The sequence below is a fragment of the Somniosus microcephalus genome, chromosome 11, assembly GCF_052327205.1.
Source record: "Somniosus microcephalus isolate GS21.2 chromosome 11, FLI_Smic_1.0, whole genome shotgun sequence".
NCBI classification, from domain to species: Eukaryota; Metazoa; Chordata; class Chondrichthyes; order Squaliformes; family Somniosidae; genus Somniosus; species Somniosus microcephalus.
The window spans coordinates 134,465,861-134,479,270 of NC_140997.1; the positions used below are offsets into that span (position 1 = coordinate 134,465,861).

At 42.0% G+C, this 13,410-nt stretch overlaps 1 protein-coding gene across 1 annotated transcript in view; it reads left to right on the top strand.

The window, feature by feature from the left end:
* Positions 1 to 13,410, top strand: part of dnah1 (dynein, axonemal, heavy chain 1) — a 971,783-nt gene that overhangs the window by 232,241 nt on the left and 726,132 nt on the right. Inside the window, exons 26-27 of the mRNA XM_085999976.1 lie at positions 3,921 to 4,061; positions 9,007 to 9,170. Of these exons, the coding sequence (XP_085856102.1) occupies positions 3,921 to 4,061; positions 9,007 to 9,170 (305 nt within the window). The remainder of the gene's footprint in view (positions 1 to 3,920; positions 4,062 to 9,006; positions 9,171 to 13,410) is intronic.

The window sequence follows — 13,410 nt, forward strand, 5'->3', positions numbered from 1 at the left end:
TTAAAAAGTGAGTTAGGCCTGTATTAAAGGGATTTTTTTGGTTACGATTCATGATATCAGGAATGATTGAATCTCACTGGGAAAACTGTAATCTGTGCATTCATATATTACATATAATAAAATAAACCAATTTGTCAGGTTACAATTGGCCTTGTCTCACTACAGTGCTTTTCAGTCTGCCTTCTGAAGATAAAAGAAATGCACATGGCTACATGTATGAGATCACAGTGTCCTGTACACACAGTGAAGGGTAATATTGTTACAGCCCTCAGTCATTGTTTAACTAGATATTGGTCAGTAAAGATATTATCCAGATTAGAGGGACACAAAGTCTGTTTATGGGAGTGTTGCTGAACCCAAGAGGATATGTAATGCAGGTCTGAAATTTATAACATCCATCCATGGTCTCCTACTTTACCTCATGTCCCTCAGTGACATTATCTGTTCGCATGAAGTCAATTTCCATATGCATGCTGACAACATACAGCTCCACTTTTCAAATATCAAGTCATAAATGTGTCAGATCATTGTCTAATTGAACATTTGGATTACTGAAGCCATCTTTATTGGTCTTCAAACAGAAACTCCACATCCACAGCCCTGATTCCTTCCTGCTCGTTCAGGCTGAACCAGATGATGAAAACCCTTGGTCTTCTATTCAGTCCTGGGCCAAGATCACATACTGCCCAATATTGTCTTCATCTGCTCTTAGTTTGACCCCACTTACTGCCGTTGTCCATACTTTTGTTGCCTCCAGACACTACTTTTCAAATGTCCTCTTTGCCAGGCCTCCAGAGCTCCATCATACACAAACTTGCCTGAAAACTGACCTATACCAAGTCCCATTTGCCCATTACCCACATCCTTGCAGACATGCATCGGCTCCCAGTACACCAGTGCATCAAATTAAAAATCCTTATCTTCATTTACAAACCTCACCCCAGCCTATCTCTGCATCCTCCACTAGCAGCAAGTCCCAGCCTGTATTCTATGCATCTCCCTTCCCCTTCCTTTAGTTGTCTTGGATCTGCTTTGAACTACCTTCCCTGAACTCTGCCACATTATTGCTTTTCTCCTCACCTTTAAAAGGCTCCTTAAATCCTATCTTTTTGACCACACTTTTGGTCATCTCCCCTAATTCTTTTACGACTGCTCAATACCTGTTTCTTTTCTGTTATAAGTGCCTTGGGACATTTTCTAGATTGAAGACAAGCTGTTGTTAAATTTATTGCAGGAAATTAGTAATGTCCCAGACACTCATGACGAGTGAGAGATATCCGGTGAATACATGCATAGTTAGTCAGCAGGAAGAGATCAGCTGGGCTGCAATCAATTAATCCTTCAGCTGCTTGGGATTTAATTGGGAGCAGGTGCAATACCATTGTATCGACTAGTAATGCTGATTGTTGTTCATTAAGGAGGGAGTACCACCATCAAAGACCTGTTTTAAAAAACATTACATTTCTTTCAAAGAGTGAATATTGCCATCAGGACTCTGAAAGAGTTAAATCTAAATCCACCTTAAAAATCAAACTGTTCCAGATAAATGTTCCAATATTTTTTATTTAAATGGCAAGTGCTGATATCATTGTAAGTGTTTAACCTGGAGGAGTAACTAAGTCTCAGAATGAGGAATGGGAATGAATACAATCAGCTGAAACAACTATTAAGGCATCCTGGGTTAATGGCTGTATCTGTTTCACGTTAATCCTGCTCCCTCACACTATTAGCTTGGTCGCTTCTCCCACCCAGTTTCTTCATACAAAAGGGTTCTGAAGGTGAGACTGGAGCCTAGCTATTTACCCGCGAGGCACCCATTTATCGAGCGATAAAAGGGCGTCTAAACCTCCAAAATGGTGGACAGGAGGTGCACACGCATTGCGAGCCGGAAGTGCACCACCCGCCATATTGGTAAAGGCCAAAAAATTGGCAGCCAACCGACACGCCTGAAATAGGTGTTGGGTCCTTTGCATATGCAAAAAAGGGTCCTAATGCCAGTTTGAACCCCCATCTGCAATATTGTTTTGCCCTGAGGCAGCCGCCACTGGCTGCATTCAGGAAAAAGCAGGTCTACATGTGGCCTAACAGACAGTCCTTAAAGGGGCCACCTGTTAGGCCGCAACCCACAAGGTAAGATTTTAAAATATACATACTTGAATTTGGAGTCACGAGTGCTCCTCCCAATCCCACATTCAAAGTATGTGGCCGCTTCCGGCCATCATTCCCCCCTCCTGACCTCCACCTCCCCCGCCCCCCAATCCTGGTTGCCACCCCTCCTCCTGATCCCAGCCTCTGCCCTCCTCGATCGCCCTGACTGCTACCCTCCCTCCCGACTACTGCTGTCTTCCCAACTCAATCGCCTTCCTTCCCAACATGATCATCACTGCCCTCCCGACCCGATCTCCCCCTTTTCCCAATCATCCCCCCTTCCCAGTCACTCCTCTTTCTGATTCCCTTTAACTAATCACCTGAGGTCCACTGCTGGTGTTGCAGCGGCCCGATCTTCCATTCCTCTTTGCCAGAGAGCTACCTGGGGATGCCTATTAGGTGTCCACAGCTCACTGGCTCAATGACGATGAGGCCTTGGTCTTTAATATTCATTTGCAATATATTGTGTCCCTTTATCTAATGGAGCCAGCTAAGACAATTGATGACGGCAGACTTTTAGCTACCAGTATTGTCAACATCATAATTATTTTGTGGATCATCATTTCCCTTCCTCTATTATATGCATATCTTTTGCTTATACCGTCCCAATTTAATTAGGAGAGCAGGACAGTTGGGACCACGAGACATGACAGTCAGCAATGCCACATCATAGTTGCCAGTGCAAAGTGCACTTAACAGGGCAGGAGAAGTCAGCCAGCTTATTTAGTCATCTCTAGAGATGGAATGCTCTGCTAATGCAGGGTGTTGGATCGAGCATCCTGGTGAAGAGCCAATGCACCTTGACTTTTGAAGATAGCTGAATTTGAGTATTATTCAAGGTTGGAATTTGAACTTGCAGCGCCTGCATGTTAACCCAGTGCTTTACCACTAGAGGCATTAGGCTGCCCACCATATTATACAATATTAACTGTGTACAATACTTAACAATTCTTTGGAAAGGGAATAGGAGTGTTTGAGGCTGCAGGGTATCGATTTGCCATCAGAAGAATTTGAATGGGCATATTGAAATAACAGACAAACAAGGATCTTAACTTGAGTCATATAATTGTGAAAATCACAGCACAGAAGGAGACCATTTGGCCTGTCGAGCCTGTGCTGGTGCAAATTCTTCAACTGGAGCTATCTACTCTAATCCCATTCCACTGCTCTTTCCCTGTATCTTTTTATCTTCTTTATTTTCAAATAAAAGTATCAATAAGGTAACGTTATGTCCACAGCTGTTTATTTCTATTAACAAGTATTTTAAGTTTGGTATTTAACAGCAGAATCATTTAGGAGAATACAAAAATAGGAACTGCTAGACAAAAAAGACCACAGTCCATCTAATTTGTCTTCTACTAATCATAGCTATCAATTAGTCTACAACAGTTCCAGACATGAGATGAGGAAACTCCCAGTGATGGAGAGCTTTGGGAACCATAGGTCCAAAGTTACCTGTTCCTCCCAACCAAGCTACACTCACCTCATGCCGTGTCTCAAATTACTCATATACTATATTCCAGAATATTATTTTCTGAAAGAAATTTATGTAATTTTCATTTGAATGAATCAGTACTAGCTGCTTCCACCATCTCCCTATGGAGCCTATCCTATAGATTGACCACTTGCTCACTGAAATAATATTTGTAGAATTGTTAAATTCAAAGGTCTTTTTAAGTCCTAAATCAGCTTTCCATTATTTGGGACTGTATGGTGATTATTATCAAATAATGAACCCTACATAAACACTAACACTATGCTGTTTTATATAGACCGTTCGTGCAAAGTGGGTCCTGATCTGGCCTGGCCAGGTTGTTATTGCAGGCTGCCAGACCTTCTGGACCATGGAGGTATCTGAAGCACTACAGACTGGAGATCTGGCGAGCAGACTCTTCCCAAAGCTTGGCAGTCAGGTTAGCATCTACTATTAGTCAAAATGCAGAACACTGGTGGATATTATAGAAGGAATGATGTGTATACATACAGGATGTAAATAAAATATAAAGGATTGTTATAATTCTTGTATTGTTATAATGTGTACTGAGTACAATTTCACAGTAATTGACTAAATTACTTTACAATCAACTTTCAATAATGAAAGTGCATTTAGTATGGACATTACTATAAAAGCAATTCAATGTACAACTAACTAATAACAGTATAGGCAGGGACAAATGTTGGATCCACGTCACATCTGTCTTTTCGCTAATGGGTTCACTCACATGCCTCTCATCAGCCTGAATGCATCCAATGCTCAAACTGTATAACCTGGCCATTCGTCTTGGTCCCCTTTATCCAGTGCACCTACCCCCTAACTAAACAGTGAAACTGGAGTGATGGATCTAGAAACTGCAACAGGAACTCAAGCAGAGCAACACTGCCAGACTCATTCAAAGGATGTTGCAGTCCATGCCTTTTCATGCTACTTCTATGTCCAATCTCATAATCGTTCCAACTGGCTTGGTCTGGATCCCTGGAGGCTGCCTTTCTGCTAGCAACATGTTAGCATGAAATGCCTACAGACAAAGTTTCTCACTCTCTGACTCTCAGGGATGTTATAGATTACCAGCAGAAAACCATGCTGACGAGTATTGGATGACCTATAACTAGGGAAGCTTGGAGTTGGGGGTGGGTCAGAAGGTTAAGCATGTATCAATCATCTTACTTCCTGGATTTCTGACCACCTTGATATAATTTCTGGGTTCAATCAGGGAGCTGCCAGGCCAGCCCTTTTTCTATTTAATGATCTTAAGGGCCTTTCTGAATCCCCAAGGCTGTCCCTACACCACTAATTTCAATTTCAATGGTGAAGCAGAAAGGAGCTAGCAAGCAGTAAGTGACCTCCTACAGATGGTGTGTGATAACTTGTCTAATCATGGACTCACTTTGGTGGTGTGTGATAATGGGCCTTGTTTCAAATCACTGTAGGTGGTGTGTGATGAGAGGTCTGGTTATGGAGGCACTGCAGGTATAATTTTTTTTTAATTCACTTTTCTTCCTCCTGTCCTGAAGGTGCTGTTTCACTCTAGGCAAGTTACACGGTCAAGCGGCTATTGATCATGTATAACTGCAGACATTAAGGGCTTAATTTTAACCTAACTCACTGGGTGGGAATCCCATGGCATTGGGTGGAATGCCGGTTTTGCACCTTGCCCAATATTACTCTCCATTAACTTCAATGGAGAGTAAAATCTGGATGGGGTCTAAAACCAGGGCTGCACCCAATTTAGTGAGTTTCCCGAGCTCAATGACCCACCCAGCCCAGTGGTGCTGAAGACAATTGTAGAACCCCTACTGACACCCCAGGGAGACTTAGTTTAATGGCTTGGGCAGAATATAACCTTCTCTGCATAGCTGAGCTCATAAATTCATCTACTGGGGAGCTATGGACTAAGCCACATGTCCTGCCAGTCTGTAGTGCTATAACCTAGAAATTAATGTTTGCAGTATCAGCATATAAACATTTAGCACAGTCCTATGTTGATGATTCCACTATTTTAACAGAAGTGTTAACCAATTTATTTAATACCTTTGTTAAAATGCTAAAATAGCAAATGTGGAATGTCATGTGACTGTGAGCCCCTGGTTCCTCAGTGTTGGGCAGCGGACCTCAATTATGTTGAGCCTTTTCCCCCTTGCCCTAGAGTTGAATTCCCCAGGGCATTCCCTGGCATGGTTGGATGGCTCCCACTTGAAACAGATGAGAGTATTTAAACTGTATGGTCATGGTGTGAAAGTGATGTCCAAAACACCTCCCACGTCATTTACCTGGGATTCTTCCTGGCAGATGTCCGAGAAAGGATTACTCCCAGATAGTAAACATTAGAGGATGCCACTCACCCCTTCATATCAAAGGATCTGAAAAGGGGTTGCCAGCAATCTCTTGTAGCAAAGGCCAGCAAGGAGGAATAATGGGGCTGAAAGCCATGTTGCTGCTGTTTTTATCACAGCAGTCAGGAGGCCCAGAAGCCTACTGGAATTTGTGCTGTTGCAGGACTTTTTGGCCTACAGCAATACATAACCTCCCACCCCTGATTGGGGCATCTGCCCATTCCCAGGCAATATCCGCACCAGATGAAGACCAGGCTATGCAAATAAGCCAAACCTGGTAATTTATTCGGGTTCAGCTACACTTCAGTATGGCGGTCTTCAAAATCCCATGTCTAAAGGGTGAGGAAAATCGACCCCAATAGTTGTTCACATTGTTCACAATTGTTCACATGCCTAATTTTTAGAGTAATTTTACCAACCTGTAATCATGTTGTTAATGCACCTTCAACAGAATATTATTACAAGAGAGAGTTATTCATTGTGATTTATTTGAAAGTCAATGATTGTAAATTGTGAAAAATAATTCCTGACCCTCCTTCATTTTAATTATTAGAACTTGTCATGTAGAAATATGATACAGAATGGTACTCACTGGCTTACTGAAACATAATCCAACAAATGTCATGCTGACTCATTAACAATGAATGGGAGGCTCATTTGGCAGTTTATATTTTTGTGTAAATCATAGAATTATATAGAATTTACAGCACAGAACCAGGTCATTCAGCCCAATTGGTCTGTGCCGGTGTTTATACTCCACACAAGCCTCCTCCCCACTCTACTTCATCTCACCTTATCAGCATATCAGCAGATCTAATGCATCCATCAATTTTGTTTTACAAAATATATTCACTTTTTTAAGATTGAATTAAATCAAATTATGCTGCTAAATATGTTGCCTACACAACATATTTTCTTTCACTATAATACTCTCAAAAACATTTATAGTTGCACAAATTATTTCACTGAATGCTAGATACCTGTGTAATTAAATGGCAAAAACACAGTGATCCAATTCCTTCTAAAAGATGCTAGTCTCTGCCTCAATGGGCACTTGTGGTAAAACATTCCCACATTCTAATAAACCTCTGTGTGAAAAAAAATTCTTCTGACTTAAGAAGGTGGAAGCCCATGGAATTAAGGGGAAAGTGACAGTATGGATACGAAATTGGCTCAGTGACAGGAAAAAAAGAGTGTGGTTTTTCAGACTGGGAGGTGGTTTACAGTGGTGTTCCTCAAAGGTCAGTTTTGGGTCCATTATATTTTTCAATTTTTAGAAACAACCTAGACTCGGATGTAGGGAACAGCATTATAAAGTTTACAGATGATACAAAACTTGCTGAAGTAGTAGATAGTAATGAGGATTGTTATAGGCTTTAGGATGACATAGCCAGGATAGTAAAATGAGCAGAAGCATGGCGTTCAATGCGGAGAAGTGTAAAGTGATGCACTTTGGGAGGACTAATATGGAATGACAGTATACTGTAATTGGCACAATTTTGAAAAGTGTAAATGAACAGAGAGACCTTGATGTCTATATACACAAATCCTTGCCACGGCAAGTTAATAAGGTGGTTAAAAAAGCATATGGGTTACTTGGGTTTATAAATAGAGGAATAGAATATAAAAGCAAAGATATCATGCTCAAACTTTATAAATCACTGGTTAGGCTTCAGCTGGAGTATTGTGGACAATTCTGGGCTCCACACTTCAGGAAAGGCATTAGAAAGGGTACAGAGGAGGTTTACCAGGATATTACCAGGGATGAGGGACTTCAGTTATGAGGAGAGGTTGGAAAAGTTAGGACTGTTCTCCTTGGAACAGAAGAGGTTAAGAGATGATCTAATAGAGATTTTCAAGATGATGAGAAGTTTTGATAGAGTAGATAGAGAAAAACTATTCCCTCTGGCAAGTGGGTCAATAACCAGAGGTCATAGATTTAAAATCATTGGCAGAAGATCTAGAGGGGAGATGTGGAGAAATGATTTCACTCAGAGCGTTGTCGGTATCTGGAACACTCTACCTGAAAAGGTGCTGGAAGCTGATTCCATAAATAACTTTAAAAGGGAGTTGGACAGATACTTGAGGATGAGGAAATTACAGGTTTATGGACAAAAAGCGGGGATGTGGGACTAAGCACGACTGCTCTTTCAAAGAGCCAGCACAGGCACGACGGGCCAAATGGCCACTTTCTATGTTGTAAGTTTCTATGTTTCTATTCTATGATTTGCCCCTTCTTTCTTCTAGAGATAATCCTGTCCCCTTGTTACTGATTTGCTAACAAGTGGAAACAATCTTTCACAAGTTACCCTTAAAACTTTCATAATTTTTAAAACCTCTGTTTGATCCTCCCCCCCCATTAGTCTTTTTTTCCAGTGAAAAAGCCCCAATTTTTAAGCCTTTCTTTATAACAACAAACTTTCATTCCTAGTATCTTTCTAGTGAATTATCACAATACTCTTTCCATGGTGTTCATATTTTTCCTGCAACGGGATGTCGAAAAGTGCACACAATGCTTCTATTGTAGCATAACTGATACATTGTACAAATTTAATATCTATCTCCGGCATTTTTATTCAGAGTCCCTATATCTTTGTAACAAGTCTCTTATATGGCATCTTATCAAATGCCTTCCGAAAATTCATATGCAACATCCACTCCATTCCCATTATCTATTAATTGTGATTTTCTCACAATTCAGTTAAATTAATCAAATTCATGCTATCTCTCTGATTAGCTCATGCCTTTCTGACTGTTCACTAATTTCATCTAAGAGTTTGTCCACATTTGAAGTTAGGCTAATAAAACTATTTTTCCTGGCTTATCTCTTTTCCCTTTTGGGATACATACCATCTGGGTCTGGTGACATTTCTACTATTAGTCCATTAACATTTTAAATAATATTTCCTTTTGAATATTTATCTCTAGTAATGGTTCTTCCGCATACTTCTCAGGTACTACTACAGTAATAAATGTTGATTAGCCCTAAAGTTTCTTTCCAATGACATTTTCTTTAAAAAAAAATAGCTGCATGATTTGGTGGCTCTCGTGAGAGGAAAGCTGACAAGGATGCAGAGAACAATATTATCAGCACTGATTGTGATTGAAGTACATGCCAAGGACGTAGTGGCAAACCTGCTGGAGGAAAATGTTCAAAGTGTGAATGACTTTGAGTGGATCAGTCAGCTCAGGTAAAAGCCCATTTTATCATTAGAAAGATTTAGATGATTTAGATAAGTGGTTTACCACCATGGCCTTATTAATATCAAGGTGCCAGAAAGCAAATGGTTTACTGGTGATGATTCTTTCACCTATTTTCCTAAATTGGTGCAATTTCAAATGCAATAGTAGAAGCCTTTTGGTAAAGAAATGCAGTTGATAGTCTTTGTAAATTAGGTAGTATTAGGCAACAGCTAGTTTTCTGAAATGGCAGATAGTAAGCCAGGTTGCAGGATCAGGCACCACATGGATAGCATAAAACCATTAGGCTGAACACCACTTATCTATATTTACTGATTATTCGGACTCCCAGCACATTCTATGTGTATACGTAATTACCTTATTATGCTGTATGGCAGTTCCCATATTGAATGAATAGTTTTCATGTAGATCAGTATTACCTTGAATCACTTTGTGGACCACCAGAACTATTGTGAGGAAGGGGAGTACTATGCACAATGTATGTTCCCAGGCTGTCTCTTAACAGTTTTAAGATATATCATTTTCACATTTGATTCTTCTTTGTCCTTTTCCATAACTACTCCAAATCTAATGATATTGTGATCACTGTTTCCCAAATGCTCCCCCACTAAAACATGTTTCACTTGTCCCACTTCATTTCCCAGAACTAGAAACATAGAAACATAGAAAAATAGGAGCAAGAGTAGGCCATTCGGCCCTTCGAGCCTGCTCCGCCATTCAATATGATCATGGATCATCCTCTATCTCAATACCATATTCCTGCTCTCTCCCCATACCCCTTGACACCTTTTGCATCTAGAAATCTATCTATCTCCTTCTTAAATATATTCAGTGACTTGGCCTCCACAGCCTTCTGTGGTAGAGAATTCCACAGGTTCACCACCCTCTGAGTGAAGAAATTTCTCCTCATCTCAGTCCTAAATGTCCTACCCCGTATCCTGAGACTGTGACCCTTCGTTCTAGACCCCCCAGCCAGGGAAAACATCCTCCCTGCATCCAATCTGTCTAGCCCTGTCAGAATTTTATACGTTTCAATGAGATCCTCTCTCATTCTTCTAAACTCGAGTGAATACAGGCCTAGTCGACCCGATCTCTCCTCATACGACAGTCCTGCCATCCCAGGAATCAGTCTGCACTCCCTCTATGGCAAGTATATCCTTTCTTAGGTAACTAGATCCAGCACTGCTTCCTTCCCTGTTGGACTGGAAACATACTGATCAAGAAAGTTCGCTTGTACACACTTCAAGAATTCCTCCCCCTCTTTGTCCTTTACACTGTTATTTTCCTAGTCTGTATTAGGATAATTTAAGTCCCCCATTATCACTACTCTAAAGTTCTTGCATCTTTCTGCAGTTTGCCTGCAAATTTGTTCCTCTAGCTCCTTCCCACTATTTGGTGGCCTATAATATACAATCAGCAGCATGATAGCTCCTCTATCGTTCCTTAATTCTAACCAAATAGATTCTGTCTTTGAACCCTCAATCACATCATCCCTTTCTAGTGCTGTAACAGTATCTTTGATGAATAGTGCCACCCTTTCCTTTTTTTGTTCTCTATCTTTCCAGAATACATTGTAGCCAGGAATAGTAAATGCCCATTCCTCCCCTTTGTTTGAGCCAGTTTTCTGTTACAGGTAGACTATCCTTTATCCGAAAACCTCGGGACCAGCCGTGTTTCGGTTTTCGGAAAATTTCGGATTTCGGAAGGTATTTTATAAGACTGGGAAATTTGTCGGGGGTGGGGGTCGGCGGGGGGTCGGGGTCGGCGGGGGTCGGGGTCGGCGGGGGGGTCGGCGGGGGGTCGGGGGTGGGGGTCGGCGGGGGTCGGGGTCGGCGGGGGGGCCGGCGGGGGGTCGGGGGTGGGGGCCGGCGGGGGTCGGGGTCGTGCGCACGGCTTACGCTGAACGAAAACACTTTCGGTTTTCAGAGGATTTCGGTTTTCGGAAGTGCGGATAAAGGATACACTATCCCTTATCCGAAAGGGTGGGGGTCGGTGGGGGGTCGGGGGGGAGAAAAGAATATCGGACAGGCCGCTGCAGCTATCGGACGGGCCGCTGTATTGTTGGGTTCACTCTCCCGGTATACCTCCTTCACACTGCCCGGCTCGGCCTGCAATCTCCTACCCAGGAGGGAACTCAGTGACCCTCTGCCCTGCTCAGCGTAAGTCGTGCGCCACTCTGGTCATGTCGTGCGCATGACTTACGCTGAACGAAAAAACCTTCGGTTTTTAGAGGGTTTCGGTTTTCGGAAGTTCGGATAAAGGGTAGTCTACCTGTATTGCCACAATATCAGATTCCCATGTGGCAATTTGTGCCTGCTGCTCACCAACCTTATTTATCACGCTCCATACATTTACGCAGATGCATTCAAAACCCATCTTTGTCTGCCTCACATTTCCTCCCTGTCCGACCCCTCCTATTTCTGAACTCTTTATTCTAATGCTATTTGTATCTCTCAAATGCGTCATCCTGGTGCCCCACCCCTTGCCAAATTAGGGCAGGGGGTGGGGCACCACCATCCTCCCCAGCACTAGCTAACCTCCCTACATGGACATTAGTACCAGCCGTGTTGAGGTGCAACCCGTTCATCTTGTACAGGTCCCTCCTGCCCCAGAACTGGTCCCAATGTCCCAAGAATCTGAAGCCCTCCCTCCTGCACCCAGCTCTCTATGCATATCATGATAACTAAGAGTTTTAAAACTAGGAATTTAGTGGCCCTTCTTTGAACCTTTTCCAGCGCCTCTATATTTTCCACCATGTGAGGGGCCCAACTAAATGAAGAGCTTATACCTGGAGTCTATCTGCTCAATACCAAATGTGGGCACCTGATTCCCGAGAGGAAAATCATTGCTATGTTATTTGATAATTCAATAGTGCAAGGGGGGGGCTTCTTTTAACTGGTTTAAGGTAATTTAGCTGGCCAGCAGCCTTTGTCTCTGAGCTCTGACCAATTCCAACCTTTTACCTGGTTTACGGTAATTCACCTGGTCAACAGCCTTTTGCTGCTGCACTCTAAACCAATTTACAAACAGCGGTTTCGAATCGCTACCCCTCCTTCAGTTCTGAGTGGAGGAACTTATAATTAATGATATTAAAACGGAACAAGTGGTTTGGATGAGAGAAAAATCAAGTTTTATTACCTAAATAAACTACAATCAAAAGAATAAACTATATCACATGAACACAGCAATTACAGTAAAACTATATAACAGGGGGTTGCAGACGGCGAAAACGAGGGATAAAATGGCTCCAATGTTACTTAAACAATCTTAGCAATTCCCTTAAATCACCACCCCAAACTCCTGCTAGGTTGCCTTGCCGAGGAGTCAGAACACCCTGCTCACCTGTGGTCCAGCGAAGTAAAGGAGAGTGATAGCTTCTCAGCAGCTATCTTTTATACCTGGTGAGGTCCTGCCGTTCTGCCCTGCAAGGGCTGTGTGCAAAATTCCCCGCCCAAAGGGTCCAATACACAAGAGAAAGCTGTGATTGGCTAACTCAGAGTGGTTGGACTGGGTTAATGTGTCTTCCGGAGCTCCCTGGGCTGAAACAAAAGGGAAATACAACTGCTCTATTGTCCAGAATGCTAGGTGATTTTGACCCATTCAATTCTTAAACGGATCCCATTCAAGATACAAAAGTCTCTTCTGCAGTTTAGATGTATCCACTCGATATACAAACAAATGCTAATAGTATTCAATTGCTTTGTAAACAAAGCATTGTCCTTTGTCTTCGGCCATGTGGTGACAGCCATTTTTATCCCTGGAAATTTAAAAGCACAACGCCCAGGGATTCTTCAATCAAAAAAATTAATGTTCAGAACTGTAAATTATTGCGAATTCTTACAGTCCGCCCTTGGATACTTCTAGCTTGCTTATAGTATCCTCTTGAAGAAATGAGCAATAATTTCTGACCCCTCACAAACAACCATCCCCTGTATTTACCTAATAGCTATCTGCCACTGATCCCTGTCCCGTCTATTCCCCTTAAATTCAAGAAAAAAACCATGGTACGGTAGGCATCTTACAGATACTTCAGTTTTCAATAAGGGGTCTCATACCCCTACACGCTTATAAAATTATACAATGTAAACCAAATTTACAATCACTTTTTTTCACATCATAACTTATTACAAAATGTTGCAATCTTAGTTACACAATGTAATCAAAATGATCCCAAGCACGGAGAGGGTCCTACGCCTCTGCTCAACTTGGAGTTGTCACAAAATGGTCCCA